The following is a 27703-nucleotide window of genomic DNA, read 5'->3' on the forward strand; positions in this document are numbered from 1 at the left end:
AGTCAGCAGAAGAAGTGCAAAAACGTGTGCGATCGACAGACTACACTTCAAACAAAAAAATGTTACAAAGTGAAACGGGTGTGACGACACAGCCATGTGCACTTTAGCTACCAGACGCCTCGCGCTGTGGATTTACAGCCAAATCAAAATGAACTGGAAAAACCACATTTGGATTATCATAAACACGCTCAGAAATGAGCGGATGCTTGGGGCAAAAATGCCAACAAACAATAATTTAATAAGAATAGATTTAAAAAGCCCTTGAGTTAATCTTTATCACACATGCTGTTTAAAAAAAAAAAAAACTAAATGTATATAATGAGCAAGTATATCATGAAGATTTTTTCCAAACCGTGTTTTTGTCTTATTCTGAATCACTATGGTACACATAAAATAAATTATTCCCACTGCGGATTAGCACAATATCTGTGTAACTCACTAAAACAGAGAGAAGTAGATCTGGCTGCAATGTTCTTCCGCAAGACGGATGCGTTTTTTATTCATGAAAAGTTACGGCTTGCTTTAGCTCTGAGTATTGGCATGATTGCATGTGTGATACTGATCTTGTACAAAAATCCAATAGACAAGATGATATTAAGTAACAACGTTTTAGCCAAAACACTGTCTATTTGTGAAAATCAAAGTCACACCAGAACTGATTCGCATCTCCAAGCGATTCCATTCGATTCAAATCTTGTATTTTGAACTATTCACTGAATGACTTGCCGCCACCTACTGGCGGTTTTATTTTGATTTTTATACTTTGCATGGACTTTTTATTTAAAATATTAAACATTTAAAGTTTAATTTGAAAATGTTTCTAAATTCAAAAACGTATATGTAAAACATTCATACAACATTTACCCATGAGTTGCATTAAATGCATAGGTGTTTGATTATATGAAGTCCAGTTCTGTTTTTTTTTTGTGTGTGTGTGTGTGTGTGTGTGTGTGTGTGTGTGTGTGTGTGTGTGTGTGTGTGTGTGTGTGTGTGTGTGTGTGTGTGTGTGTGTGTGTGTGTGTGTGTGTGTGTATTTAAGAAATTGACAGATGATGCATACATTTAATAAGATTAGAAAACATTGCTCTTATAATGGTAAAAATGCCCCTGGACATTAAAGGACAAATATCATCCTGTAATAGGAAAGTTATAATTGGAATGTGTTTGATGGATTAGAATGTGCTCCTAAATTTTTGACTCCTCAAATTTCTCCTCAAGAAAAAAGTTAGCGTAGAGCTCTGACATAGCTCTCTCTGTGTCTCCTCTTAATGATATGCATCAGATATTAGGCGTTCATTTGCTCACTGAGCTGTCAATAATATGACATGCTTAACACTGCCCTCCGCATGACGCGCTCCTCCTGTGTGGACACTTCCTCATTCTGGCTCTGTGAAGAACGACCCTATTCTACATTTCTATGCGTGAACTAAGAAGCTAATAAACACACACAAAACTATTGAATAAGGTTTTTGTGTAATTTTTCACGTGATTTCGGCTATTTTATATCAATAATGAATGTTTGCATTATGACTGCTAACAGGTGTAGCGATTAGCTCCATATAAAATGATAAATATAACATGTTTAAACATCACCATGTGAATGAAATCCCCATTATATTGCGACAGGAAACTAATACAAACACTCGATGGTGGTCTAAAGGGAAATATAGTGTGAAGGTGTAAATTTAATCTTTTAAATTGTGTTGTGTAGCTTGATGCTAACTGAAGCTCTAATGCACCTGTTGGACCAGGAGCTTTGTCTATTTTGTTACAATTCACATAATGTGCTTTTAGTTTAGTTTTTTTTTTTTTTCTTAAAAAAAAAGACTAGATAATGTTGACTACTAAATAAAATACTGCACTGTTAATAGCAATAAAATGTTAATATAACAGGCATGTTATAATAGATTTGAATAATGGCTGTTAAAAAAAACAAAAGTTTCATAAAAGAATAATGAGGATTACGTCTCAGACATTCAAAAGTGTGAAACGATCGTTGAGTAAGCACATTGAAGCATTTATTGAGCAGTTCTCCTTGGCAGACATTAGACAAAAGACTGCAAATGTGTCTTCAGGACAACAAACTTATTTGATAAAAGCATCTAAAAAAAAAAAACAGACATGGTCTTAGAAAATGTTTCATAATATTAATAGTTTTGGACATAACAGCCTCAGATTTTAAATAAAGCATGACCAAACTTGTGCCTTCAATTAAGTTGTATTTATAAGTCGTTAAACTACAGTCACATAATATTTTTATACATTTATATTTATATATTTTTATGTTTTAGCCTATATATCTCTATATTAATAACTGTCTGAGTAATTCTGAGTATTCAGCTGTAAACTAACCCTTTAAAGGTGAACTATGTAGTATTTTTGCAGTAAAATATCCAAAAACCACTAGGCCAGTGTTAAATATTTTGTTCAGTTGAGTACCTACAATATCCCAGATGTTTCCAACTATTTGTAAATTGTAAGAAAATTGCTATTTTAACTAAGGACAGGGACGTTGCAGCATTGCATTTGAGAGAGTCGCCTGTCAATTGCGTCATATCTGCGTTCCCCTCGGTTTCGCCTTTTATTTGGCAGGAGCGCTTTACTCTTAGCAGTGTGAACAACTGAACGCACGGAATAACGTCATAACATCGTTTTAAACACACTTAAATGTATCTAATATGATAAACAGAGCTCCATTACCTCAAAATCATAACCGGAAGAGGGGATCTGTGCAGGCGCCCGGCAAATGAGTCCCGTCCCGTCATAATAAAAGTCCCGGTATTCGCAAGGCGGGTATTTGTTTAACAATCGCTCCAGCAGCTTTGCTCAGGTACATAACACTCGGTCCTGCTCTGCTTTAGACTACAGTAACGTTAATAACCGCATGCATTAACGTGATTTCTGCCCGAGTCCTATTTTTCACCGGCTGTGATGAGAAGACCACATCTCCCAAGATGCAGTGCTCACACTTTGCGTCATCAAACTACGCATTTGTTTTGCATAGGCGCCCTCCAGTGGACAAAAGCTGCATAGTGCACCTTTAAGTGCTAAAAAGTCGACGTCTATATAATTACAAAAAAAAATCTTCAAATGAATTCCGTTTTGAAAAATCCTGAAAAAAAATACCATGGTGTCAACAAAATATTAAGCAGAGCAACAGTTTTTAACATAACTGAAATGCTTTTGAGCAGAAAATTTGTATATTAGAAGGATTTCTGAAGGATCATGTGACAGAATTTTTAGCATCATTGAGCGTGTTTACATGCACGTTCTTAAGCCGATTATGCCTAATAAGCCGACAATGAACATGGTCATGTAAATGCGGTAACCCGTTTTCTTTAATCTGCATAAGGTCATAAACGGCGTTAAGCATAAACCGGTCGACACAGGTAGTTTTTTCCCTCTTACCCTGATTTTGCGCAGCATGTACCTGCTTTCTGTCGGTTATTGAAGTGCACGTGTGATAGGTGACAAAAACGTACACTTGAGCAGATTTAAATTCATCCAGACAGAGCGAGCTAGTGTTTTGCGTGAAATAAGGACATATATCACAAACACAGACTCTTTTAAGACCCAGCAAATTGCAAAGATGTGTTCACGTCTCATGCAGCAGAAGTAGAAGAGGTTCGGTCAAAACGCTGCATCTGTAACTGTATGAGGGATAATATGAGCCGTAAATTTCCCGCTGACAAGTTTGCATGTTATTTTCAGATAGAAAACGTTTTAAATTGTAATATTTAACGATATTACTGTTTTTACTGCATTTATACATTAAATTAATACAGCCTAGGTGAGATTTTTCAAAAACATTATAAAAATTAGAATCAAGCACACTACCGTTTAAAAATGTGCATGTTCAACATGAAAAAGGCTCCTGCCAATGCCACTAAACTCCTGAACCATTCAGAAACTTCTGCTATCCATGATGTGTAACAGAAGGCTTTTCAGGACACCATGAACCAAAGCAAAACCCTGAGGCTAATAAATGATCTTACATGAAGCCCATCACTGTCCAACTCTTTCTTTACCCATCATTCTTATCTGCCGTTCACTGCTCAATATTACCTACTGGACTATATACAGAGGGGTGATGAAGAAGCGTCTGACAACACTTATCTGTGGCTAATTGCGCTGTGATTAGTGCTGAAGGTTAGTGTGTTTAAGCGGGGCTGTGCTGTGACAGGAGATGGGGTCACTGAGGGCGGCACTGAAGCTGTGCTCTGCGCTGGAGGGCAATGTGTTATTTCTGTGACGTGGGTAATGAGGACGAGGTGCATGTCAATATAGAATTCTGTTTGAGGTAAACGGGAAATGCTTAATTTCTAACCAAATCTTTTCAGAAAACAGTTAAAGCAATGCTGAATGGTCACACTTGAATATGAGAACAAATTAAGTGATAACATTAAGAATTTAAAGTCCCCATGAACCAGAAGTTGCAACCGACTTTACTTCAGTGTTGTGATGCATTTCCAAGTGAAACCGAATACTGAATAGAGGGCAGGGTTTACTTCAGCGTTCCTCCTCTCCATCCCTTGCATCCATAGCAGTCTGACCATTGGAGGGGAGTGGTTAAAGGAGTACTTAAGTGCTGGGAAGCTGAATGTGTATTTAAACTGGGTCATTTATGTAGTAGAAATGTGAAATTATGTTTGAATTTGGTGCTTTAATTTATTTTTGACTCACGGGGATGAAAGACAACAACTCCCAGAAAGCACTTGCTTCGCTGCCCTACAAAGCCACTCCCAAAGCCACTGCTACTGGTTCACTGGATCACTTGCCCCTACCATTGTTAATTTAGTTCAGTTAGAGAACAGACACTACAATTAAAAACTGAACGTGTCTGTTCAATACAACGTGAGTGAGCCAAGCGAGTGTCACAGCACAAACGCAGCAGGAGTCAGATTACATACATCACAAGAGCGAAGAGCTGAGGTAAGTGTGGGCACGGCATACATTCACCAGAGAAGGAACGCAATTCCAGAGTGGAAGCAGATTTTCAATTAACTTGCACAGATTAATTGTTCACCATAAGACTAGTAGTGTGTGCTAACAAAGTAAGTTTTTTTATTTATTTCATGGATTTCAATTTTGATTTCATGGTGACTTTAAAGGAATAGGTCACCTAAAAAGAACTATTCTTTCATCTTTTACTCATTTCTGAAATGTGAAACCTGTATTACTTTCTCCTGCTGAACACAAAAATATATTTTTAAGAATGTTGGTAACCAAACAGTGTTGAAAACACTAATAGCTCGTTTCCACCGAGCGGAGTGGTTTAGTATGCAATTTTTGCCGAACTGTACCATACCACTGTTTTAAGGTTCATAAGGTGCCCTAGAATGAAAAATTGAATTAATCTTGCCATAGTGAAATAATAAGAGTTCAGTCCATCACATACTGTGAGTCTCAAACACCATTGCCTCCTACTTCTTATGTAAATCTCATAAATCTAAAACACCCAAGGAAAAAGAAGTGCCAACATTTGCATCTGTCCAAACATGTTCATTGTTAGGCGGAAATGATGGAGCCGTATCATCAGGTAAACAAGCTGCTCGCATGGACACACTTCATGTTCCAGGCTGAGGAGGAGTTTTCTAAGTTACCCTTCCCACAGATAAAAATGTCAACAGTCAGGGTTGATGTTTATAATCGGATACCACAACAATTTAATTCAAGATCGTTCGTTTGTTCGGCCCATTTCAAGCAAGTTTCGCTCAGCGTCTTAAACTGAAGAAAGTGGCAATTACAACTGTATTCCTGCAAGCAGTAAGTAGTGATTTATCCATATTGACTGTTTTAACATTTTCTGATTAAATTGAAAGTTTCTTAGAGAGAGCATTGTCTAGATAGCACAAGATGCTAGTACAGTAACAATAGGAAACACCAAGTGCCATACAAAACTAAAGAGTCTGTTTAATGACAAAGGGTAATATTATTTTGTATTACAAAATACAATCGTAGATACTTTGCTTAGATTGTTCACTCGATCCTTCTAGCAAACGTCACCTTTTCCACCATATAAGTTAAAACGATAGTCATTTGACAAGGCTATTCATTTTGTAAAAATATAAGTTATTTATTTATATTTTTGAGAAATGAAGTATGATGTTTTCTATGATGCTTTTGCGTTTTTGTATTTCAGATTAGGCTACATCACAGTCACTGCGTAACTTTAGCCTACATTGTGACTAACGTTATATATAAACATGCAATATCGTTGACGAAAAAAGATAAGTCTAAAATGTAGCCTGAATGACACTTTAAGCAGAACATCTGAAATGGAGATTGATAAAATGCAGCTTACTTGTTTATTGGTGTTTTCAGATCATCCACGCGCGAGGGAGTGCATATGGTTGCCAGTTTGGACATGTTTATAGCAAAACACCTGCTAGTATATGTGTTTCTTTTCACAGAATAGCTCTGTTTGGGGGATTTAAATTTACCAGGCGCACGCCAGGAGCGGTTCACAGCCGAGGAGACTGATGTTCTTGTAAGAGCAGTGAAAGACAGAGAAGTTGTGTTGTATGGGGATGGGAGAAACCCACCCAAAATAGCGTCGGTTAAACAGGCGTGGGATGAAATAGCCACAATTGTTTTGAATAATTTGTAAGCTAGATTTATGCCTTTTTTTTCACATCTTCGTGGCACACCACAATGATTTCCGTCATCCCATGTGTTAATATTTTTTTAGTGTAACAATTTATGATTTGCAAAAATAACTGTTGCAGCTGTGTAGATTACATGAGCAAAGTGTATGCGCGTTGTGCACGCTATACATTATGGTCAAGCATGCGCCCCCTTAAAATAGCATAATGAACAATGCGCATTCATTAGTTCATTCACTAGTTTAGCGACGTGCGAGGACGTGCAACGTTTTCCTGTGGAGGGAAAAGCGCGTTTTGCGCGGGTGCAAAATAGGAATGGCACATGCGTCGGTGTACAAAGTCAATTGCGCTGGGTGCAAGATAGGGCCCATTGTTTCAACTCATTCTAGGGCACCTTTAAGTTCCCTTCCGTTGGGGTACCTAGCACAGAAGTCCAGCTCTAGGAGCTACACTCTAAAAAATAATTCAGTGGCTTAGTAAATATCACAGTAATAATTAACTTTATTAACTTAATAAAATCTCTCAATATCATTTACTTGATGGTTTTAGTTAAACATACCAAAATAATTGACTAAAAATCCAACAGTTAATTTTGTCTAAAATGTATAGTTATATTTAAGTTTTTTTCACTAAAATAATTTAGTATTCAAACAACCAATTCTTTATTTTAAATATACTTAATACATTTGTGAAATTTATTTCAAAATATTTGAGAATGGAGAATTAAACCGATCTGTTTCAAGAAACACAAATATTACTTAATTAAAATCAAGATTATTAATATTTAACACACACTGAGGAAATTGAGTAAATTTACTCGATTAAAACTATGCACCCCTCCCCCACCCTCTGACGTGACGACAGCTCGACGGTTGAGTGAGTGCGGATATTTGAATTCTCCTCAGTCACCAGAGCAGTTTCTCTTCTTCTCAGCGTCGCAGAATTGGGGCATTTCCACTGAAATTCAGGTTTGTATGTTTTTTTTTTAAATCTATATAATCATTACTGTGCTAAAAGCCATTTTATTTAATTCAAAACAACATACAGGGACAGTGTGAGTCACCTTAAGTTAACGTGTGGCGTTGGTCTTTGAAACGCCTGCTGTGTGGCTCAAAACACACAACTTTATTCGTAAAGATAATGAATATAATGAATTTGGAGGATAAAATCTTATTAAAACTGGGCACTTTTTGTTTATTGTCAGGTTATGGAGTCTGGCGCCTCGCAGCATCTTTCAGCTACAAATGAAACAGGACAGCGGTCTCAAGTTCAAAGTCCACCCGCAGACCGCTAAAGTTAGTCCATCTCAGGCTCGAGAAACAGCGCTGATACGGTGGAAATGGGATAACAGACTGGTTGATTACACTTGAATTACTTTTAAATGTTTATTTTTTACTTCTAAAATGTTTGTTACATGAGTTTAAATGTTGTAAAATAACTGTTATTCTTTACATGTCAAAACAGTAATATATGCTGTAACGTTATTGCTGTAACATTACTCGTCGACAATAAAGGCCATGTCATGTATAAGTGTGTTTGTGTGGACTGTGGAGTATTTTACAAAGGTTTAGAGGAAATTAAAGTTATACTATACAAGTTAGTAATACTCATAAATAAAAACAGTTCATATTAGTCATAAATATTGGTTTTTAAAATGCTTTTTACCCAATTTTTTCTACTCAATTGAATTTGTTAATGTAACAAATGCAGTTACTCAGATCTACTTAATTTTTTTACTTACATTTACTCAGTTCTTATGGTGTCTATAATTGATTCCATTGCTTTAAAATTTACTCATTTTTTTTAGTGCAAAAATGTTTCACCAAAAAAATTGAGTAAATCATAGTATTAGTTTTTAGAGTGTAGACTCACTGCAGAACATTGATTGGTTGACAGAGAATCGTCACTTGCTCATGCTTTTTTGACTGTATTTTTCCATAGCCTTGGCTCAAACAAAGCATCAAGTTACAAACAGCCACATGCCGAGAAGCAAGAACAAGATCTACTTTATTGTCGTCCATTGTTGTTAACGGTGTGTTCTTCTTCGCACGAGAATGACGGTGATAACTACACCATGCCTATCAAAAGTGTACTGTTGGCGGTAGATCTGTAATAGATCTGTAGGCGGTAGAAATATATTCTGGATCAGGTTTTACCGTCCTGAATCATACTGGACTGTACTGTACTAGCCTTGGAAAACCCAGACAACTTCCAGCAAATTTAGATTTGCTCTGCAAGTAGTCTGGCAAGCTCATTCGCAAGCCATTTGTAATCCGTCGAAATCGCGGCACCAATCAGAAAGGTTGGGGCGGGCTTAACACGATGATGACAGCAGCGCAGCGATGGTGAAGCAGGATGCCGCTGTGGAACATCATTCGCGAATCAGCAATCACGTCTGTTTTAAGCGTCCGTTTCATTTTCGTTAAAACCTGAGCAAAGAAAAACACTCGGCTACCAGATGTGGATTACACCGGCTACTTTGATGAGGGATGGGGAGTGTGATCATAACACCACACAGCAGCTCTGGATCTGGCCTTTCTGTGCTTATTTCCTCACACTAGATCTGTAATCATGTAAAAAAAAAAAAAAATGATATATATATATATTAGGGCCGGGACTTTAACGCGTTAATTAAGATTAATTAACTACGGGACTTTAACGCGTTAATTAATTACGCAAAAAAAAAAAAATGATCATGAGTCACGACAACAACAAACCAAAGTGAACATGAGCGGAGAAGCTGATGAGACCGCTCTGCTCGGCCCTGTGGATGGGACATTTAGTTTTAAAAAACTAAATGATGGAAGCGTCGACAAGAGCATGGTTGTGTGCAAGATATCCAACAGGGGTGTCCAAAGTCGGTCCTGGAGGGCCACTGTCCTGCAGAGTTTAGCTCCAGCTTGCCTCAACACACTGCTAAAGTTTCTAGTATGCCTAATAAGACCTTAATTAGCTGGTACAGGTGTGTTTAAATGGGGTTAGAGCTAAACTCAGCAGGCCAGTGGCCCTCCAGGAGCAGGATTGGACACCCCTGCTATACAACAAGGAATTTGCGTATCACTGCAGCACATCGAACCTCAAATATCACAAATATGCTTTTGCTACACTTAATGGCAAACATTGCGCTGGTCTGCTGGACTGAAATAAATAAACTATATTTTGTTGATTAAGCTTATGCATTCAGTCATTATTCAATGGTATACTAAACATCCATGTGAAAAATTACTTCTCACTGTTCCAGGTCAAATATTTATATGCAATTAAAATGCGATTAATTTCGATTAATTAATTACAAAGCCTCTAATTAATTAGATTAATTTTTTTAATCGAGTCCTGGCCCTATATAATAATAATAATAATAATAGATTTTATTTATAATGCACTTTTCATTCCGAAGAATCTCAAAGTGCAACAAAGGGGGGGGGGGGGGGAATAACAACAAAAAATGAATAACAAGTAAAAATATAGAATACTACAAACAATCAACCAACACAGAAAACAGAACAGAAACAGAGCTGATGGTGAACAGAAACAGAGCTGATGGTGAACAGAAACAGAGCTGATGGTGGACAGAAACAGAGCTGATGGTGAACAGAAACAGAGCTGATGGTGGACAGAAACAGAGCTGATGGTGAACAGAAACAGAGCTGATGGTGAACAGAAACAGAGCTGATGGTGAACAGAAACAGAGCTGATGGTGAACAGAAAACAGCTGATGGTGGACAGAAACAGAGCTGATGGTGAACAGAAACAGAGCTGATGGTGAACAGAAACAGAGCTGATGGTGTACAGAAACAGAGCTGATGGTGAACAGAAACAGAGCTGATGGTGGACAGAAACAGAGCTGATGGTGAACAGAAACAGAGCTGATGGTGAACAGAAACAGAGCTGATGGTGGACAGAAAACAGAGCTGATGGTGAACAGAAACAGAGCTGATGGTGAACAGAAACAGAGCTGATGGTGAACAGAAACAGAGCTGATGGTGAACAGAAACAGAGCTGATGGTGAACAGAAACAGAGCTGATGGTGAACAGAAAACAGCTGATGGTGGAAGTCTCTGTTAGCTCCGCAGCACACTGTGGTCCACTCCATGTTTCAGATTTCTCCCAGCGGCAGTGTCCCGATGACATCGCCGAGGCAGGACAGCTGAAGACCAGATGATGGGTCTTCATGACGATTCAAACGATGGGGATCGCCGCAGCACCATGCAGGAGGCAGAACATTTTTCCGGGTACTTCTGTGGACACACCGGGGTCGGCGCAGAAGTCCAAGCCGCTCCACGGCCGCAATGCAGGACGGAACAGCGGCGCAGCCGAGAAGCGGAACATCCCAACATCATGCCGGACGCCGATGACGATGGCCCGGATGACGCTAGCCCGGTGCAAACTTCAGCCACCATGCAGCTTAAGCCCAAGGGAGACCACCAGTGAGCAGTCGCGACGAGAAACATCAAATGTCCTCCAAACCAGAACCAACCAACCGCAGCAATTCAAACGTAAACATTAGAAGCGGTGGAAAACGGCGAAACGAGGAACAACGTCCTCTCAGTGGCTGCCAGCAATCAGCAACAGCCCCAATTGTAGCTCTGACTGTTAGACTAGTCACAAACATAAGGAAATAAAATAAAATCTAAATCTAATAGTACATTAACATGATCATTTGTGGGTGGAGAAGCGGCGAACAGATGACGCCAGCGTCCTCTCCCCCACGTTGCCTATATATATATATATATATATATATATATATATATATATATATATATATATATATATATATATATAAATTATATATATAAATTGTAAATAAATAACTAGCGTAACTATGCTCAAGTCTGAAAATGTTCACATCTGAAATGACTGAATTTGAATAAAGTTTGTGAGACACAATTTTCCAAAGACTCCTCTATATTATTTTATTAATTAATTTAAAATATTGCAAATCGCGTTCCAATCGCAATACAAATGCCTTACAGCAGGGGCAAATGCAATCAGAGCTTGATGTTTCTGTTCGACTGTCTGTTTCCGTTTCTGAACCGTTCCCTCCAGTGGAAACGAGCCACAAGAAATTTCCACATTGGATCCCATTGTATGGGTACAAAAATAATAACAAATGAATGAACATTGTTACGACCTGTGTCTTGCACTTGTATTGCCGTGCCGTGTTTTCTTTCTCTCCTTTCCTCTTCTCTAGCCTTTCTCTAATAGGTTTACCCATGATTGGGTGGACTGGTCGTTATTGGTTATCCAGCTGAGGCGTGGATGATTAAAGGACGCCGTCCGCACTCGACAGAGAGCTCATTGTTGGTTCGGCCGCAAACGGGTTGAGAGCTCCTGGATCCCTCCTCCGGCCGATGTTTAATGTTTAATTGTGTTGTTTGGGCATGTAAACACAACTATCACCAGAGCGTAGGGGTGTCCTGCTATTTATTTTGAAACTTGTTTGGGTTCTGTTTATGTTAGGTAGTTAGGTTAGTTAAATGTATTTTCTTTTGCCTCAATTAGGTTATTTAGTGTATCTTTTTTTTATGTTTGTTTTGTTTGTTATGTTGGCCTTTGGACACCCTGACGAGATGCTCGCCCTCTTATGTAGGATAATTTAATAAATTTATATTTACTTATAGTTGCTTGTATGTTTGATTATTGACCGGAGTGATTCGGGGCTGGGATTCCAAAACCACAACCCATTTTCTTATTATTATGCCCGGTTAACGTGTGTGTTTCCTTCCCCTAGACCACGGGGCGTAATAAACATTTTCAAAAATAACGTGTTCCACAAAAGAAGAAGAAAAAAGTCAGATTAATTTTTGAAAAAAAATTGTGAGCACGTGTTCTCCATGGCAAAAATAGGTACTAATTTATTTTGATGGTCCACTTTAAACATCTACTGACTATAGATAACTTTACAACTACACTTATTCTAACCCTAACTCCTCGCCCTAACCTAACAGTCTACTAATACTCTAATGAGAGTTAGTTGACATCATGTAGTTGGAAAGTTATTTATAGGTATAGTGGCTAAAGTGGACCATCGAAATAAAGTGTAACCCAAAAATGACATGCATGTTTGGAAAACAACAACACAAGTTTGAGGAATGCATTTTGTATTCCTTTAATTCTGTCCGTTATCCTGTACATTACTTATTCAATATTTTTGAAGCTTTATGCACAGAAGCTCTTGCTTGTTTACAGAGAACAGGCTTAATACTAGACGAAACTATTGACTATGTGACTGTGCAGTTGGAAGAGACAAATTCTTTCAAACCCCAAAACACACATTTCATTACTTCTTTAAATGGATTTTTCTTTGACCTTTTCATAATCGAATGGAAACACACATGGAAAGCACAAGATCAGTTTGCCTTCTTACAAATGAAACAAAAAGCAACTTTCTAATTCTGTTCTTATTTGCAGTAGAAAATAATGTCGATAATGTGCATGCTGTCGATGCAAAACTGGTTTCAAGGAGACTACTACATGGATATTAAGGTGTTTGGAGTGATTTTCTACCACATAGCAAACCAATTTAGTGCATTCAATTGCCAAATTATACAAATATATTTCAATTACTTTAAAAAGGTAAAAAATAGTACAATCTAAACCTAAACATACAACCAATAAATCAGAATAACAATTATATAAATAATAATAATGCTTAAACATTGCATTTATTTTGTGCAATTTAACTTTCACGTTTCAGGTTCAGCTCATACATGACACGAGCCTTTACTTCTGAAGGGTTTGCGCCTTTTGTAAGAAGCAAAATATATTGTGTGCACAGCAGAAGTACGATAGCACACGTCATTCATGAAAATCGCTATGAACATCATACTATCGTGAGCTGAATAAACAGATTGAAACGCTTTGATTAAACATGACTAAATGCTTCTCATGTTTGTAAGAATGTTTGATGCATGTTGCTTTTTTCAAATGCATGTTATAAGCAACTCAAACTTAGCCTGGCTCTGCCCTCCTATGTACTTCCACTCAATTTTCATTTTCCTTCAGTACTACATCTTGAACTGCTGTGTTTTTTTTAGGTTTTCTCCGAACAAATTTTTACCGGTGCAATCAGCGAACAGAGGGAGTGGCTGAGAACAATGACGTTGATGTTGTGCGCTAGTTTGAGTTATATAACTTTATTTATAATCATTTTTGACCACTGCAGAGCACCGTACGGTTGCGCTTTGCTGTTATTAGGATGCATTTCTAGACTTGGAAAGTATTTACAAGAGCAATATATTTCAGCACCGCTCAAACAAATAAAATAAAAGCACATAAACATTTGAATTGGGCTGTTATTTATAGCAGCATTTATTATCATACCAAGCATATGACATTTTATTTACAGCATACAATGATGTTACGGACCACGTGACCAGCGCATTCCCGATCGCAAAACTCTCCCGTCCACCATAGCATTAATAAATCACAATCTGAATGCACGAGTTTTAGGTTTTATCCTATGGTTTTATCATTGAGATGGCCGGCACATTTATTTTGACGGATTTGTGTGAAACAGGCGAAGGACGCGTGACACATCACGACCAAACATTAGCGATTGGCTATGGCAGATCCAATAGTTTTAAACTTCAACAGAGTGCCCGCCTTCGCGGAAGTAAACGCTTGTCAATGGAGAGTGGCCAGACTCTCTGTACAAATGAAACATACGAGAGTCTGGTAAGACCAGGCTAACTCAAACTTGCAGTGCTTTCAGAAGGAACAGCCTGACTACTGATCACAGAGCCGTCCTACACTGACAAACTGCGCATAAGATAATCAAAGCCTTTGCGATTTCATAAGCATGATAAGCCAAATCGTGATAAGCATGTTTTCATGTAAAATGCGATTTATAACAGCTCTTTACATATTCTTTAGTGATCTCTCGATTATTTAAATGTATGTTTGAATAAATCTTTTACAAAAACAAGTTATTAGAGCCACCAATTAAATGTTGTACTTTATCAACAAATTAGAGTAGAAACATATCAATACCGGTAAGTTCATATATAAACTGCCTTATGTACAATTTAAATGTTTGTAAACAACACATTTGTTGATTAAGTTTGGTTAATTAATTGAGTGTATAGAAAATATGGTAACCCTTTATTTTAAGGTTCAGTTATTAACTGGTTGCTTATTAGCATGCATTTAACTAGGATATTGGCTGTTTATTAGTACTTATAAAGCACATATTAATGCCTTATTCTGCATGACCTTATTCTACATCCCTTAACCCTACCCAATACCTAAACTTAAACGCTACAAAAAATACCTTACTAACTATTAATAAGTAGTAGGAGTTTATTGAGGCAAAAGTAGTAGTTAATAGTAAATATGTGTTCCCCATACTATAGGGGTTACCGAAAATATTAGAAAAGTGGAAATAAAACGTCTAACGTGTTTAAGTGTTTGTCAGTTAGCAGTAGGTAAACACGTGCTGAATTAGAGATGATAAAAGTGAGTGGTGCCAAAATCATGGTTCGTAAAAAGTGGGTGGGTCATGTCCAACCCACACACAATGCATTTTTACAATGCCCATGAATCAATCTCAATGTGGTCCAGAGTTGTTTTGGATCCCACTGACTTTTACTTTACACAACAAAACAGCGGAAACATTTTGTTCTGGATAAGAAAGTCATACTTGTTTGTAATGACATCAGGGTGAGTATTTTAAGTTGATGCTCAAATGCCAGTGCAGCCAGAATATATAAAACCAAAGTGTGAAAACATAAGAGAAGCCTGAGCTGACATGGAACAGGAACATCATGTCTTTCAGATAAATAAATACAAAAATGAATAATGAAAAGTAAAGAATGCTTCAGTTGCAAACCTAGAGCACTCATCTAACAGGAAATGCAGGGACAGAAGTGTCAAAACTGTCTAGAAAACCAGTAAGAAACAATCATTTTTGACAACAAACCTCTAAAAGCCTAACCTGTGATAAGACAGTTTGCCAGCAGCTGTCTTTCTCACAGAGCCTCTATCACTTTTGAAGCTCTGAGTTGGAAATGGGGCCCATTTTATTCACAGTGGTGCATCAAGAAAAAAAAAATCCAGTTTTGTTGAGCTGAAAATGAATGGCACATTATGTTTTTTATGGTCCTGTATGAAGGAAAATCTTTATCGAGAATTCAATATTTGTGAAAACAGCACTATGCAGTATTGCTTTTTCCTTTAAAGCATCTGAGGAAACGCCCATTCAAGTGCATTGTGGTTCTATACTTGAAGCACAATTTAAACCTGAATCAGCTACAATATTTGCATTTATTGATTTTCAAATGTACTCAACATGATCATACTAAATGTTTCAGGCTACATTATTGTCTGCCTGTGGTTTTGAACTGTCTGTGGTTGGAAGGCTAAATGATTCTTCTTTCATCTCCTCCTTTCATGATGACCTAAACCTTACACACACACACACACACACACACACACACACACACACACACACACACACACACACACACACACACACACACACACACACACACACACACACACACACACACACACACACACACACACACACACACACACACACACACATCAACAGAGAGGCAGCAATTTAATTTCTCCACAAGCTTGAAGGCGAAGCACTAGCCTTTTGAAAAGAGATGAGATTTTTCTTATTAATGTCCACTAGTACATCATCAGTCTGGCCACAAACAATACGGCCTGCTTCACCTTACTGTGACTACTCATTACTTATCTCATTATTGGTGTCATACCCTTTGTCAACCATCCTATTCACTTTTGTTGTTCTGCTGCTGAAAGTATTCATGATGTAGGAACATAAAATTGTAGAATAGGCCTAAAAAGCTACATATAATGAAATCAAACTAATGTAAAAAGTGTAGGTTATTCTGGAAAACAACTGCCTCCTTAGACAGTACCATGTGACTTAAATTTCAATAGATTTGAAGTCACAGAGTTATTAGCGTTTCCTCATGCTCTCATTATAACAACCCAATGCACTCCAAGACAAAAAAAAGAGAGGTTTAATGGGGTTCTATATAGAAACCAAGGGTTCTTGACTCAATTTTAAAGAACTTATAAAGGTTAAGGGCCAGATCTACTAAACAGGGCAAATTAGCATGAGTGTGCAATTCAAAAAGATTGGGAGATGGGAGTGGAAAGTTTTGTGTGCGTAATCTACTGATGACACACAAACTAAAGTATACAAACGCAGCCGGATCATTTCCATAATGACCAACACAATTTACCAATTAGAATCTGGTTTAAGACATACTTTTTTGGGCGGTAAATAATGGTGCAAATACCAGTAAATTGACGATCCCAAACCTTAGTAAATCACCTTGTGCAATTCATTTAAATACTCTCCCCCTATAAATTTAGTGTCTGACAGGGAAACTCTTACAAATGCATATGCAAAAAATAAAAGTCCACGCCTTTTCAGTGCTATTTTTTCACTCTGTCTTAAGTAAATCCTGACAGAAGTTTTTAAATGCCAAAAGAGGGCTTTGTGTTGGTACAAGCAGTACATCTGGCCCTAAATATCTTAAAGGACTGCATAATACCTTCATGTTCATGTTTACAAGATGTAATTCATTCCATTATACATATAAAATAAAGAATTAAAACCTTTCCTGGTGGACAGATAAAAACCTGTGCACCTGGAGCCCTGCGTTACAGAGCAACCAGGAAATCGGACTGGACTTTGAGATTTTCAGAAACTATTTTTCATATTATATTATTGGTATTCCTCATCTAAGTTCTAACATCTGAACAGGTTAGAAAAAATGGAGCTTGAAGTTAAAACATCTGTGGTACTGTACCTCTCTCTGTTCACTGCAGATCTTGCAAAGCCACTGAGCCCTTTTTTGACTGCCGGCAGTCTCGATTCCGCATTTTGTGCACACCTTCTGCAACAACAAACAACACACAACCTGATAACTATTGTTAAATAAGATTACATTATTTTAAAAAAAGCTTTTTTTAAATGGGGAAAAAATGGCTACGGTCCCCAGCAGAAAGGGGCACTAGTTAATGGATTGTGTTTGGAGTAAAGTAAAAAGGTTATTGTTAGGGCTATCTGAGAGCAGATTATAGAGCAGTTGGTACTGCTTATAGTACCCGCAAAGACTGCTTTTTTTAACCTTTGCTTGAATCAAGGCACAAGTACTTAAGCAAAAGTACAGAAACCCTAAAATATTACTCCAGTAAATGTATTAAGTAGGCTATTCCTTTTCCATTTTCTGAGTAAAAGTATTAGATTTTTAATGTACTTAAGTATTAAAAAAAAAAAAAAATACTGCTTGATAAAATTAGTTATTTTGCAATTTCATGTACTATCTGAAATGTGACTCCAGCTGCTGGTCTGTAATGCAACTTGTTTGGATCTTGTTTGTTTTGGGTCCTATGGTTTATGGAGTTTGCCTAGGGCCAGATTCAGAAAGGAGGTTAAGTGGAACCTCAGAGTATGTTAACCCTGAAATGAGGGGAACTCTCTCTGGGTGGGTGGGTGGGTGGGTGGGTGGGTGGGTGGGTAGGTAGGTAGGTAGGTAGGTAGGTAGGTAGGTAGGTAGGTAGGTAGGTAGGTAGGTAGGTAGGTAGGTAGGTAGGTAGGTAGGTAGGTAGGTAGGTAGGTAGGTAGGTAGGTAGGTAGGTAGGTATGTATGTATGTATGTATGTATGTATGTATGTATGTATGTATGTACATGTATGTATGTATGTATGTATGTATGTACATGTATGTATGTATGTATGTATGTATGTATGTATGTATGTATATATATATATATATATATATATATATATATATATATATATATATATATATATATATATATATAACACTACTATTTAGGGCTTAGGGCTGTCGAAGTTAACGCATGCGATTCATTTAAAGTTGTTAATGCGTTAAAATAATTTAACGCAATTAACACATATAAATTACAGAAGTACGTGAAGCTGCAACATTAACGTAATTTGCATCACGCAGTCGATGTCGGGAGTTTATCACAATCACACTGAGCATCTGCACCTGTAACCCTAGTAGGAGGTCACAACTGAGATTCTCTGTTTGTGAGTTTAAATGGTTAGTTCACACAAAAATGAAATTTATGTCATTAATGACTCACCCTAAGACTCTCCGTTCATCTTCAGAAAACAGTTTATGTTTTTTTTTATATTTAGTTAGATAGAACATCATCAAAGTAGTCCATATGTGACTTCAGTTAGTTAATTAGAATCTCCTGAAGCATCGAAAAAAGACTTTTTAGTGTATTGTTCATTTTGTTTTGTGCTTTAAAATACGAGCTTTGTCGTATTCTGCCTTTGTTTCGGAAGAGTGCAATTTTGATGTCGTTCAAGCACGTGAGAGTCTGTTATACTGATGCACAGAGAATGTGTGCAAACTCAATCAGTGACCTCACGCAGCATTCATGTACATTTCAGTACATTTGCGTTTCCACACACACTCAGGAAGGATAATGTTTGATTTTTCACGTGTGAATGTTAGTGATGACCGGTTGGTGAACGAATCATTCGTTTGAACCGGTTCTTTTTAGTGAATCAGTTCACCAAATCGGACTGAACCGTTCCAAACTGTTTGCATCTCTAGTAAGCACTAATCCACATATTTCTAAAGTTATTCACTTTTTGTGTCTGACTCGAAATAAACCAACATCCCGGAGTTATTCAGTTAACAGTACACTGACTTAACCTACTGTTAAAGGAAGTGTATGTAAGATTGTGGCAAAAACTGGTACTGCAATCACTATCCCCTCTCCCCTGCCCCTTGACTCGAGGTTGTCAGATTTCTAGATTGCAGGATCCAGCAGGAACGTTTGTAGCTGCAGCTGTGGTAACTAGAGCAGATCTGGACACCCAAATGCTGAAACAGAACTGACTTCGTGATTGTTAAATAGGTGGAGGCCAAAACAGGCCAAAACACAACATTTCAATATCAACATCAGTTGAGGGCTGCAACAACAACTTTTAAATGACAATATCTTGGCCGGACTACTGTTGTCAGTGATAGAAGTATTTTAAATTAACATGATTTCTTAATGTCTAGTGACATATCAGGGCCCTTTTATGATTAATTGAAATACATTTCGTACATACAGTTCCTTTAAGAGAGCACTGATGATGATAATGAGCACAGAGATATATACTGAGCATGCGTGCAGCGGAGGGAGCGGCTTTGTTGTGTTGAGTAATCATAGGTTTTTGCAGTCAAAGTGGTTGATTTAGGAGTTTTTTTTGGCATCTCCGTGTGGTTCTGTTTGGTATTGCAGCTTGAGAGGTCTACATTTAAATGTCCATTTTACATAAAATGTCTAAAATGAAAACAATCTCGTTGTTATTGCTCTCTACACATACTATACACTGTAATTAATTCTGTAAAGGTTCTTTAAAGATGCCCTAGAATGAAAAATGTCATTAACCTTGCCATAGTTAAATAAAAGAGTTCAGTACAGTGGACATCACATACTGTGAGTCTCAAACACCATTGCCTCCTCCTTCATATGTAAATCTTGTTTGTGAAAAACACCACGGAAAAACAAGCGATTCTCAACAAAACACCAACTGTGACGCAATCGCTGGGATCATTAATATGTACGCCCCCAACATTTGCATGCCAGCCAATGTTCATTGTCAGGTGAAACTGCACAGCCGAATCATCGGGAGTTCAGCAGGTAAACAAGCGTCACGCGAGGATAGCGAAAACAGATCATGGAAATAAATGTTATGATCCAGGCTGTGCAAAAAAAAAAATGTCAACAGTCATGGTTAATGTTTATTTACAATCGGATACTGCAACAATTTATTTCATAAGAATACATTTAAAATGGCATTAATATACTGCTTAAAAGTAACTCTGCCCATTTCACCACGGAGAGATTTTCTAACCTGGGACAATATCAAGCAGGATTCGCTCAGCGTCTCTAAAACTGAAGAAAGGGCCGATTTCAACAATATTCCTGCAAGCAGTAAGTACTGATTTTATCCACTTCTTGACTGTCAAACCCATTTCTGATTAAATTGAAAGTTTCTAAGTAAGACAACATTAACAATAATATCCCGTGTTGTCAAAATCTAACGCAAGATGCTAAAGTAACAATTGGAAACTCCAAGTAGCACACATAACAGTTTGTCAAATGACAAAGGTTAATATTATTTCCTGCCAGTGTTGCAATAAAATACAACAGTAGATACGTATGTCGATCCTTTTTTCACAGATTTAAATCTAAATTAGCCTAAATTTCATCATTAACACAGAAACTAACAACATTTACTACTACTGTTTAGTTTCTTACAGATCGCTCATTCGCTAATTGTAGCTAACGTCACCTTCTTCACCATCTAAGTTGAAACGATAGTCATTTGACAAGGCTTCTAGTCAATTTGTTAAATAAATATACATTATACATAACTGTAGTATGATTATTTTGCAGCGGGTGAGTAGTAAACATGACACTGACTGTTTTGAGTGGCTTCAACATTACTTTGTTTGGCTAAATAAATCGACTTTTAAATCAGTAGGCTACTCTACTCCAAACTGTAATGTTACTGTAAAAAAACATATTTACGCTCTACCCAGTTCAGTTTGTGATTCAAAGTTGAGAAGCTATCATTGTAAAAATCATTGCCATGACGGATAGTAGATGTGTTAGCTGTCATTGAGCAGCAGTGGAGTGAAACAGCCAATCAGAGCAGAACTCTGCATTAATATCCATGACTCTTCCAAATAAGGCAAAAACAGAGCATTACATCCTAGGGACAATTTCTAGGGTTGTAACAGGACCTGTAAAACTGTATCTGGACAATTTTTGACCTTAAATAAGCCACATACGCTCTACTTAGATATTCGAGAACAATTTAACATATTGTTTCAAATCATTCTAGGGCACCTTTAATATTTGGTACAGTAGCCTTTGTTTGCAATTAGAGAGGTCAAACGTTTCCTGTAGTTTTTCACCAGGTTTGCACACAATGCAGGAGGGATGTTGGCAAACTCCTCTACACAGATCTTCTCTAGATCAGTCAGGTTTCTGGCCTGTTGCTGAGAAACACAGAGTTTGAGCTCCCTCCAAAGATTCTCTATTGGGTTTAGGTCTGGAGATTGGCTAGGCCACGCTAAAACCTTGATATGCTTCTTACAGAGCCACTCTTTGGTTATCCTGGCTGTGTGCTTCGGGTCATTGTCATGCTGGAAGGCCCAGCCTCAACCCATCTCTTACTGAGGGAAGGAGGTTGTTCCCAAAAATCTCGAAATACATGGCCCTGGTCATCCTCTCCTTAATACAGTGCAGTCACCCTGTCATATGTGCAGAAAAACACCGCCAAAGCATGATGCTACCACCCCCATGCTTCACAGTAGGGAGGGTGTTCTTGGGATGGTACTCATCATTCTTCTTCCTCCAAACACGTTTAGTGGAATTATGAACAAAAAGTTCTATTTTGGTCTCATCTGACAACATGACTTTCTCCCATGACTCCTCCGGATTATCCAAATGGTCACTGGCAAACTTAAGACGGGCCTGGACATGTGCTGGTTTAAGCAGGGGAACCTTCCGTGCCATGCATGAGTTCAAACCATAACGTCTTTGTGTATTACCAACAGTAACCTTGGAAACGGTGGTCCCAGCTCTTTTCAGGTCATTAACCAGCTCCTCCCGTGTAGTTCTGGGTTGATTTCTTACCTTTCTTACGATCATTGAGACCCCACGAGGTGAGATCTTGCATGGAGGCCCAGTCCGAGGGAGGTTGACAGTCATGTTTAGCTTCTTCCATTTTCTAATGATTGCTCCAACACTGGACCTTTTTTCACCAAGCTGCTTGGCAATTTCCCCATAGCCCTTTCCAGCCTTGTGGAGGTGTACAATCTTGTCTCTTAGTATCTTTGGACACCTCTTTGGTCTTGGCCATGCTAGTAGTTGGATTCTTACTGATTGTATGGGGTGGACAGATGTCTTTATCCAGCTAACAACCTCAAACAGGTGCATCTAATTTAGGATAATAAATGGAGTGGAGGTGGACATTTTAAAGGCAGACTAACAGGTCTTTGAGGGTCGGAATTCTAGCTGATAGACAGGTGTTCAAATACTTATTTGCATCATACAAATAAATAGTTTAAAAATATATATATTGTGATTTCTGATTTTTTTTTATTTTTTAGATTATGTCTCTCACAGTGGTCATGCACCTACGATAATACAATTTCAGACCCCTCCATGATTTCCAAATGGGAGAAATTGCAAAATAGCAAGGTGTTCAAATACTTATTTTCATGGGTAAACTATATATATATATATATATATATATATATATATATATATATATATATATATATATATATATATATATATATATATATATATATATATATATATATATAGTTTATAGTTTATATATATATATATATGTGCCATCCACCAAAGGTGTTAAATAAAATAAAATTATTCACAATTTATTTGGTCTTGCTAAATGCAAAAGCAACAGTTCTTTTTTTGTTTTAATATTCTATGTTAATATCCTTCCTCCATCTCCTCTTCATCTATCAGTGCAGGTGTTTTGTCTCTCTCTTCTTGCTGTTGGCTGAGTAGAAGTTAAATGTTAATTTCATTACCCTAATTCACAGATGTAACAGGTTGGATTAGAGAACATTATGTGAAAAGAACATTAGGCTATAAGGAAAATCTGCTGCAAATTGAAAAAGGAAAAAGGACACTGAAGGATATTTATTTTATATGTTAAATGTTTGTAAAGTCGTGAATCCTACACCCATTAACCTTTTAAATTATATTTTTATACTTCATTTTTAGCTGCTACCACATTCTTTTTTTTTTTTTTTTTTTTCTTCGCCCATGGTGGGTTTCCATGGAAATGAGGATTAATTCGGGCCTGGATGCCAGCCGAACTCAGCCCCGCCCACAACATTTTTAGGTCTGGCAGTTCAGTCTGGCCTTGCTCCATAGAGGAGTAATTATCCCCGAAGAGGGAGGGCTTTAGACGATGACGGACAGATGATCAACAGTAACGTAATCATGCACATCATCGAAGGGGCTTGGATTATATTTTTTCGAATCCTAAATGGAGAGCTTGCTTGCATATGCATTCACCTTCACTGTTTCTCTCAGTGATGATCATGTTGGGTAAGTACTCTGTGTATCATTAAATTATGTTATTTTTTTACAACACCGGCAAAGATCGTGTATTCCAGCCTGATACCAGCACGCATGCAGACAGGGTTGCCAAGTTTTTACAACAAAACCCGCCAACTACTAGCCCTAAACAATAGCTTCTCGGGGGGTTCTCCGGGGGAAAAATGCCGTTTGGGGGGGAAAATGTGTGTTATTTTGGCAAGGTTGTCTGCTAAAATTCGCACTCATGGGTCTATATATCACATAATAGTCGCTTCAACCCGCGGACATAGAAAACAACCCGCGGAAGAAAAAAAAACGTGGACTTGGCAACACCGTGGGCAACACAGTGCAGTTGAGCTCTGTTGACATTTGACAATGCGTCGCTTCATTGCTCTGATTGGTTGTAGGTCTATCCAATTGATGTCTTTCCTGGTTCGGTTGAAACACGCCCCATAATCACAGCCCAATGGAGCAGTTTCAGACTCATCATGGCTTTTCATAGCAGTGGTGCACATGTTTAACTCTGAGTCATTATACTCAGAGTTGATTGAACTACCTTAATTCAGCTGTTCTGAAACCCAAAACTCTGAGTGTCCCATCGCAGGGTAAGTCAACTCAGAGTTAAAGAGTTGGTTGAAACTCCTTATCATAATATCTTGCTAGCTACCTATTTATTTATTTATTTATTTATTTATTTATTTATTTATTTATTTATTTATTACTACCATTTGAAAAGCACTGTGTGCTATGTGTATTTTTTTTAATTATTGTTTTTAGAAATAAGTATTATTATTATTATATTATTATTAGAAAAATCTGCTCAAAACAACATACAGGAAAGTGTTATCTTGTGCAACGATTTTTTTTCTCTTGTATTTGACTTGCCAAGTTTACATGCAAGACAGTAGGCAAAGCAATGTTAAATGTGAGCAGCATTATCCCACTTCACACAAAAATTAAATAACAGTGGGAGATATTACTGTAGACTCTGACGAATTGGTTTAAGAATCAATTTGAAGGCGAGGGCTGTGATACACCGTTGTAATAAGAAAAGAGAAAACCCTTTAATCAGGCTTAATGTAATAGAAGACAAACACTATACCGAAGTGCCAGTAATTTAGTTTTAGCAGAACTTTTATATACTTAAACTGCTTTGAGATAGAGTGAGCGAGAGAAGGACAGAGAGGGAAAAAAAACTCTTCAATTTCTGTTAAATACTTCTAAAGATCCCTCTGTGAGTGAGAGCCATCTTTAAAGCTGCTGTAAGCGGTGTAATACCACGCATAAAATGTCCCCTTACTGCTGCCTGACAGATATCACTGAAATGGGTGTCTTGGAGAAAATTCACACTTCACTCAGTGGCAGCTCCAAGCACTGTAAATGTGAAAAAAAATGAACCTTACTGTGGTCTGAAGGAAGAATGTAATTTACACCTAGGATGACTTGAGGGTGAGTAAATCATGACCTTATTTTATTTTTTGGGCAAACTAATTCTTGAAGTCTTCTATTGTAAGCCGTGGTGGTGTGTTTTTCAGTTACAAAATGGCACCAGACATTCAATAGCCGTGTTTCCATTACAGATTTGCGCAAAACCTTTGCGATATTTTCTAAATGTCGATAACAAATTATTGCCCAATGACAGCGTTTCCATTAGCCGCCGTTATGCAACTAAAATGTATTATTTTCCTCTTGCGATAGGTCATTCCAAAATGACGGCACTTGGTAGGTTTGTATATCCCATCCACCGCACTAGCCATTATTTTTATTGGAAGGAGACGTGTGTGTTATCCAAGCATTAATGGCAAGGAAAGCCCCGTAGGTTAGGCTTAAGTGGCACGTATATAGGTGTGTGTGTGTGTGTGTGTGTGTGTGTGTGTGTGTGTGTGTGTGTGTGTGTGTGTGTGTGTGTGTGTGTGTGTGTGTGTGTGTGTGTGTGTGTGTGTGTGTGTGTGTGTTCTCCCTCAGATCTGCTTCAAGGTCTTCATGATAATGTGGCATTTCTGTGTTTACAATCCAGTATTCCTGTAAATCTATTGTCTTTTATAAGTTTAATAAAGAACTCTGTCTTGTCTTCGCTCTAAACAAATCCGTCAACTGTGAAGAATGATCGACTTTTGATATAGAGGTTGGTAGCCAGGTTGATATAGAGAAGAGCGAAATGTTTGAATTTGCATGGTGGCAACTCAGTTTTTGTTTTGTTTTAAATATTTTGTTATTTTGGCTAGACATTTCGTTTGTTGGAAATATGAACTGAATTAAGAAATGATTTTGGAATGAAAAAGTTGGCCTTTAATAATCAAAAAAAAAAAAAAAAATGAGGACAACATTTGGAGAGAGTTCATGCAAAATAATCCATTCCCTGAGTCCACAAATAAAAGTAGACCGTTTATAGTTTTTGTACTTATGTCTTGAACTTATCTGTATGGCTACAAATGACGGAGTATTGAGAGTTGTTTCCGCTGTCTTAAAGGAAGAAAAAAAAATGTTGGCGCCTTTATCGACCGTGGGTTAAAGAAAACATAGCCTAACTACGAAACTAAATAGGCTACGTTTAGGACTAAACATTAGCCTGTAATATTATTATTGTAATTTATACCTTAATTATGAAAAGTGAGCAGCATGAGTAAGATATAAGATTCGCAAAATGTCTAAGACTTAGGGTCGCACATGATTTTGAGCACTTTGTGGTTTATTTTCTAGAAAGTATTTATTTTATATAGTTTTGTATAAATTGTATTTTAATTGTGATCGATGTTTCATCAACTAATTGTCTGTATATAAAATAAGAAGCAAACCAAGGTCGTATGGAATGGATTGACGTGTGTAACTGGCTTTTCCTCTGCCTTTGAGTAAGGTAGAAAATATATTGTCTTTCTGTTTTAATACATTTCTTGAATAAGCTATATGTCTTAATTACAGTAGGCCTATATATAGTTATGATATTATTTGTGGCTGCACCGGGGTTCGTCATTACTAGGTTAAAGTTACACACTGTCCTTATTAAGAGAAAATAGATGTTGTTTTAACAACATAAGATCTCGTTATTACGACACAATTGAGTGAAAAAAAGAATATAGGCCCTATGTGGCAGCAATGCGTCACCACACCAGGTGACCTGTAAATGCACAATTTGAAGGGTAAAGGAAATGAGGCTAATGACAGCAGAGTTACATGTTAAGCATATAAGTAGTACCAGTCAAGAGAACTCGTAGTACCCGGATGAGCGGTGTTATTCACTTTGATGGTTGTCATCATCTAGGTGTTTATGACATTCTTCTTTCAGACGAATACAATCATAGTTTATATTAAAGGGTTACTTCAGCGATTAACATATGGCTTTGTATCAGTAGAAACCCTGGAGTATATTCAAATGATTGTGCTTTCCCCCCTCATATCCCCCTGAGACAAGAGATTTATGCATTTTATTTCTGGAAATATTCCTCCTATGATGGAAATTGACGTTATTTGCATCATAGGAGGAATGTTTGGCCAAAGGCTAAAGACTACAGCCAGCAGAGGTAGCCAGACTGAACTCACGTTGTGAATGTATGCCGCGAGAGTAGTCGCAATTACCTCAGCTCTCATCACGAGAGCTCATCAGTTCATTTATCTGACTCCTGCAGTTAGTGCTCAGTGCTGTGATACTCACGCGGTGACTCACTCATTATATTGAACACACACGTTCAGTTTTTAATTGTAGTGTCTTCTCTAACTCAGTCACAGTAATCCAGTAGCGGTGGCTTTGGGAATGGCCTCACGGGGCAGCGAAGCATTCTGGGAATTGTAGTCTTTCATCCCCATGAGACAAAAATACATTTTCTGTCTTTTCTCAGTCTAGAAGGCTCCAAATTAAAAAAATATTTTCACATTTCTACTACATTGATGACCCAGTTTAAATACAGATTCATCTTCCCAGCGCTGAAGTACCCCTTTAAAAAGCATGCAGGCCACAATCAGGTTTTTTTTTTTTTTTACATGAATCTC

General features: G+C 37.5%; 1 protein-coding gene across 1 annotated transcript in view; it reads right to left on the reverse strand.

The window, feature by feature from the left end:
- The window catches only part of LOC137070535 (rab effector Noc2-like), a 133584-nt gene that overhangs the window by 86481 nt on the left and 19400 nt on the right, over positions 1-27703 (reverse strand). The window contains exon 5 of the mRNA XM_067437771.1: positions 17402-17488. Within this exon, the coding sequence (XP_067293872.1) occupies positions 17402-17488 (87 nt within the window). The remainder of the gene's footprint in view (positions 1-17401; positions 17489-27703) is intronic.

This window comes from Pseudorasbora parva, chromosome 3, assembly GCF_024679245.1.
Source record: "Pseudorasbora parva isolate DD20220531a chromosome 3, ASM2467924v1, whole genome shotgun sequence".
NCBI lineage: Eukaryota > Metazoa > Chordata > Actinopteri > Cypriniformes > Gobionidae > Pseudorasbora > Pseudorasbora parva.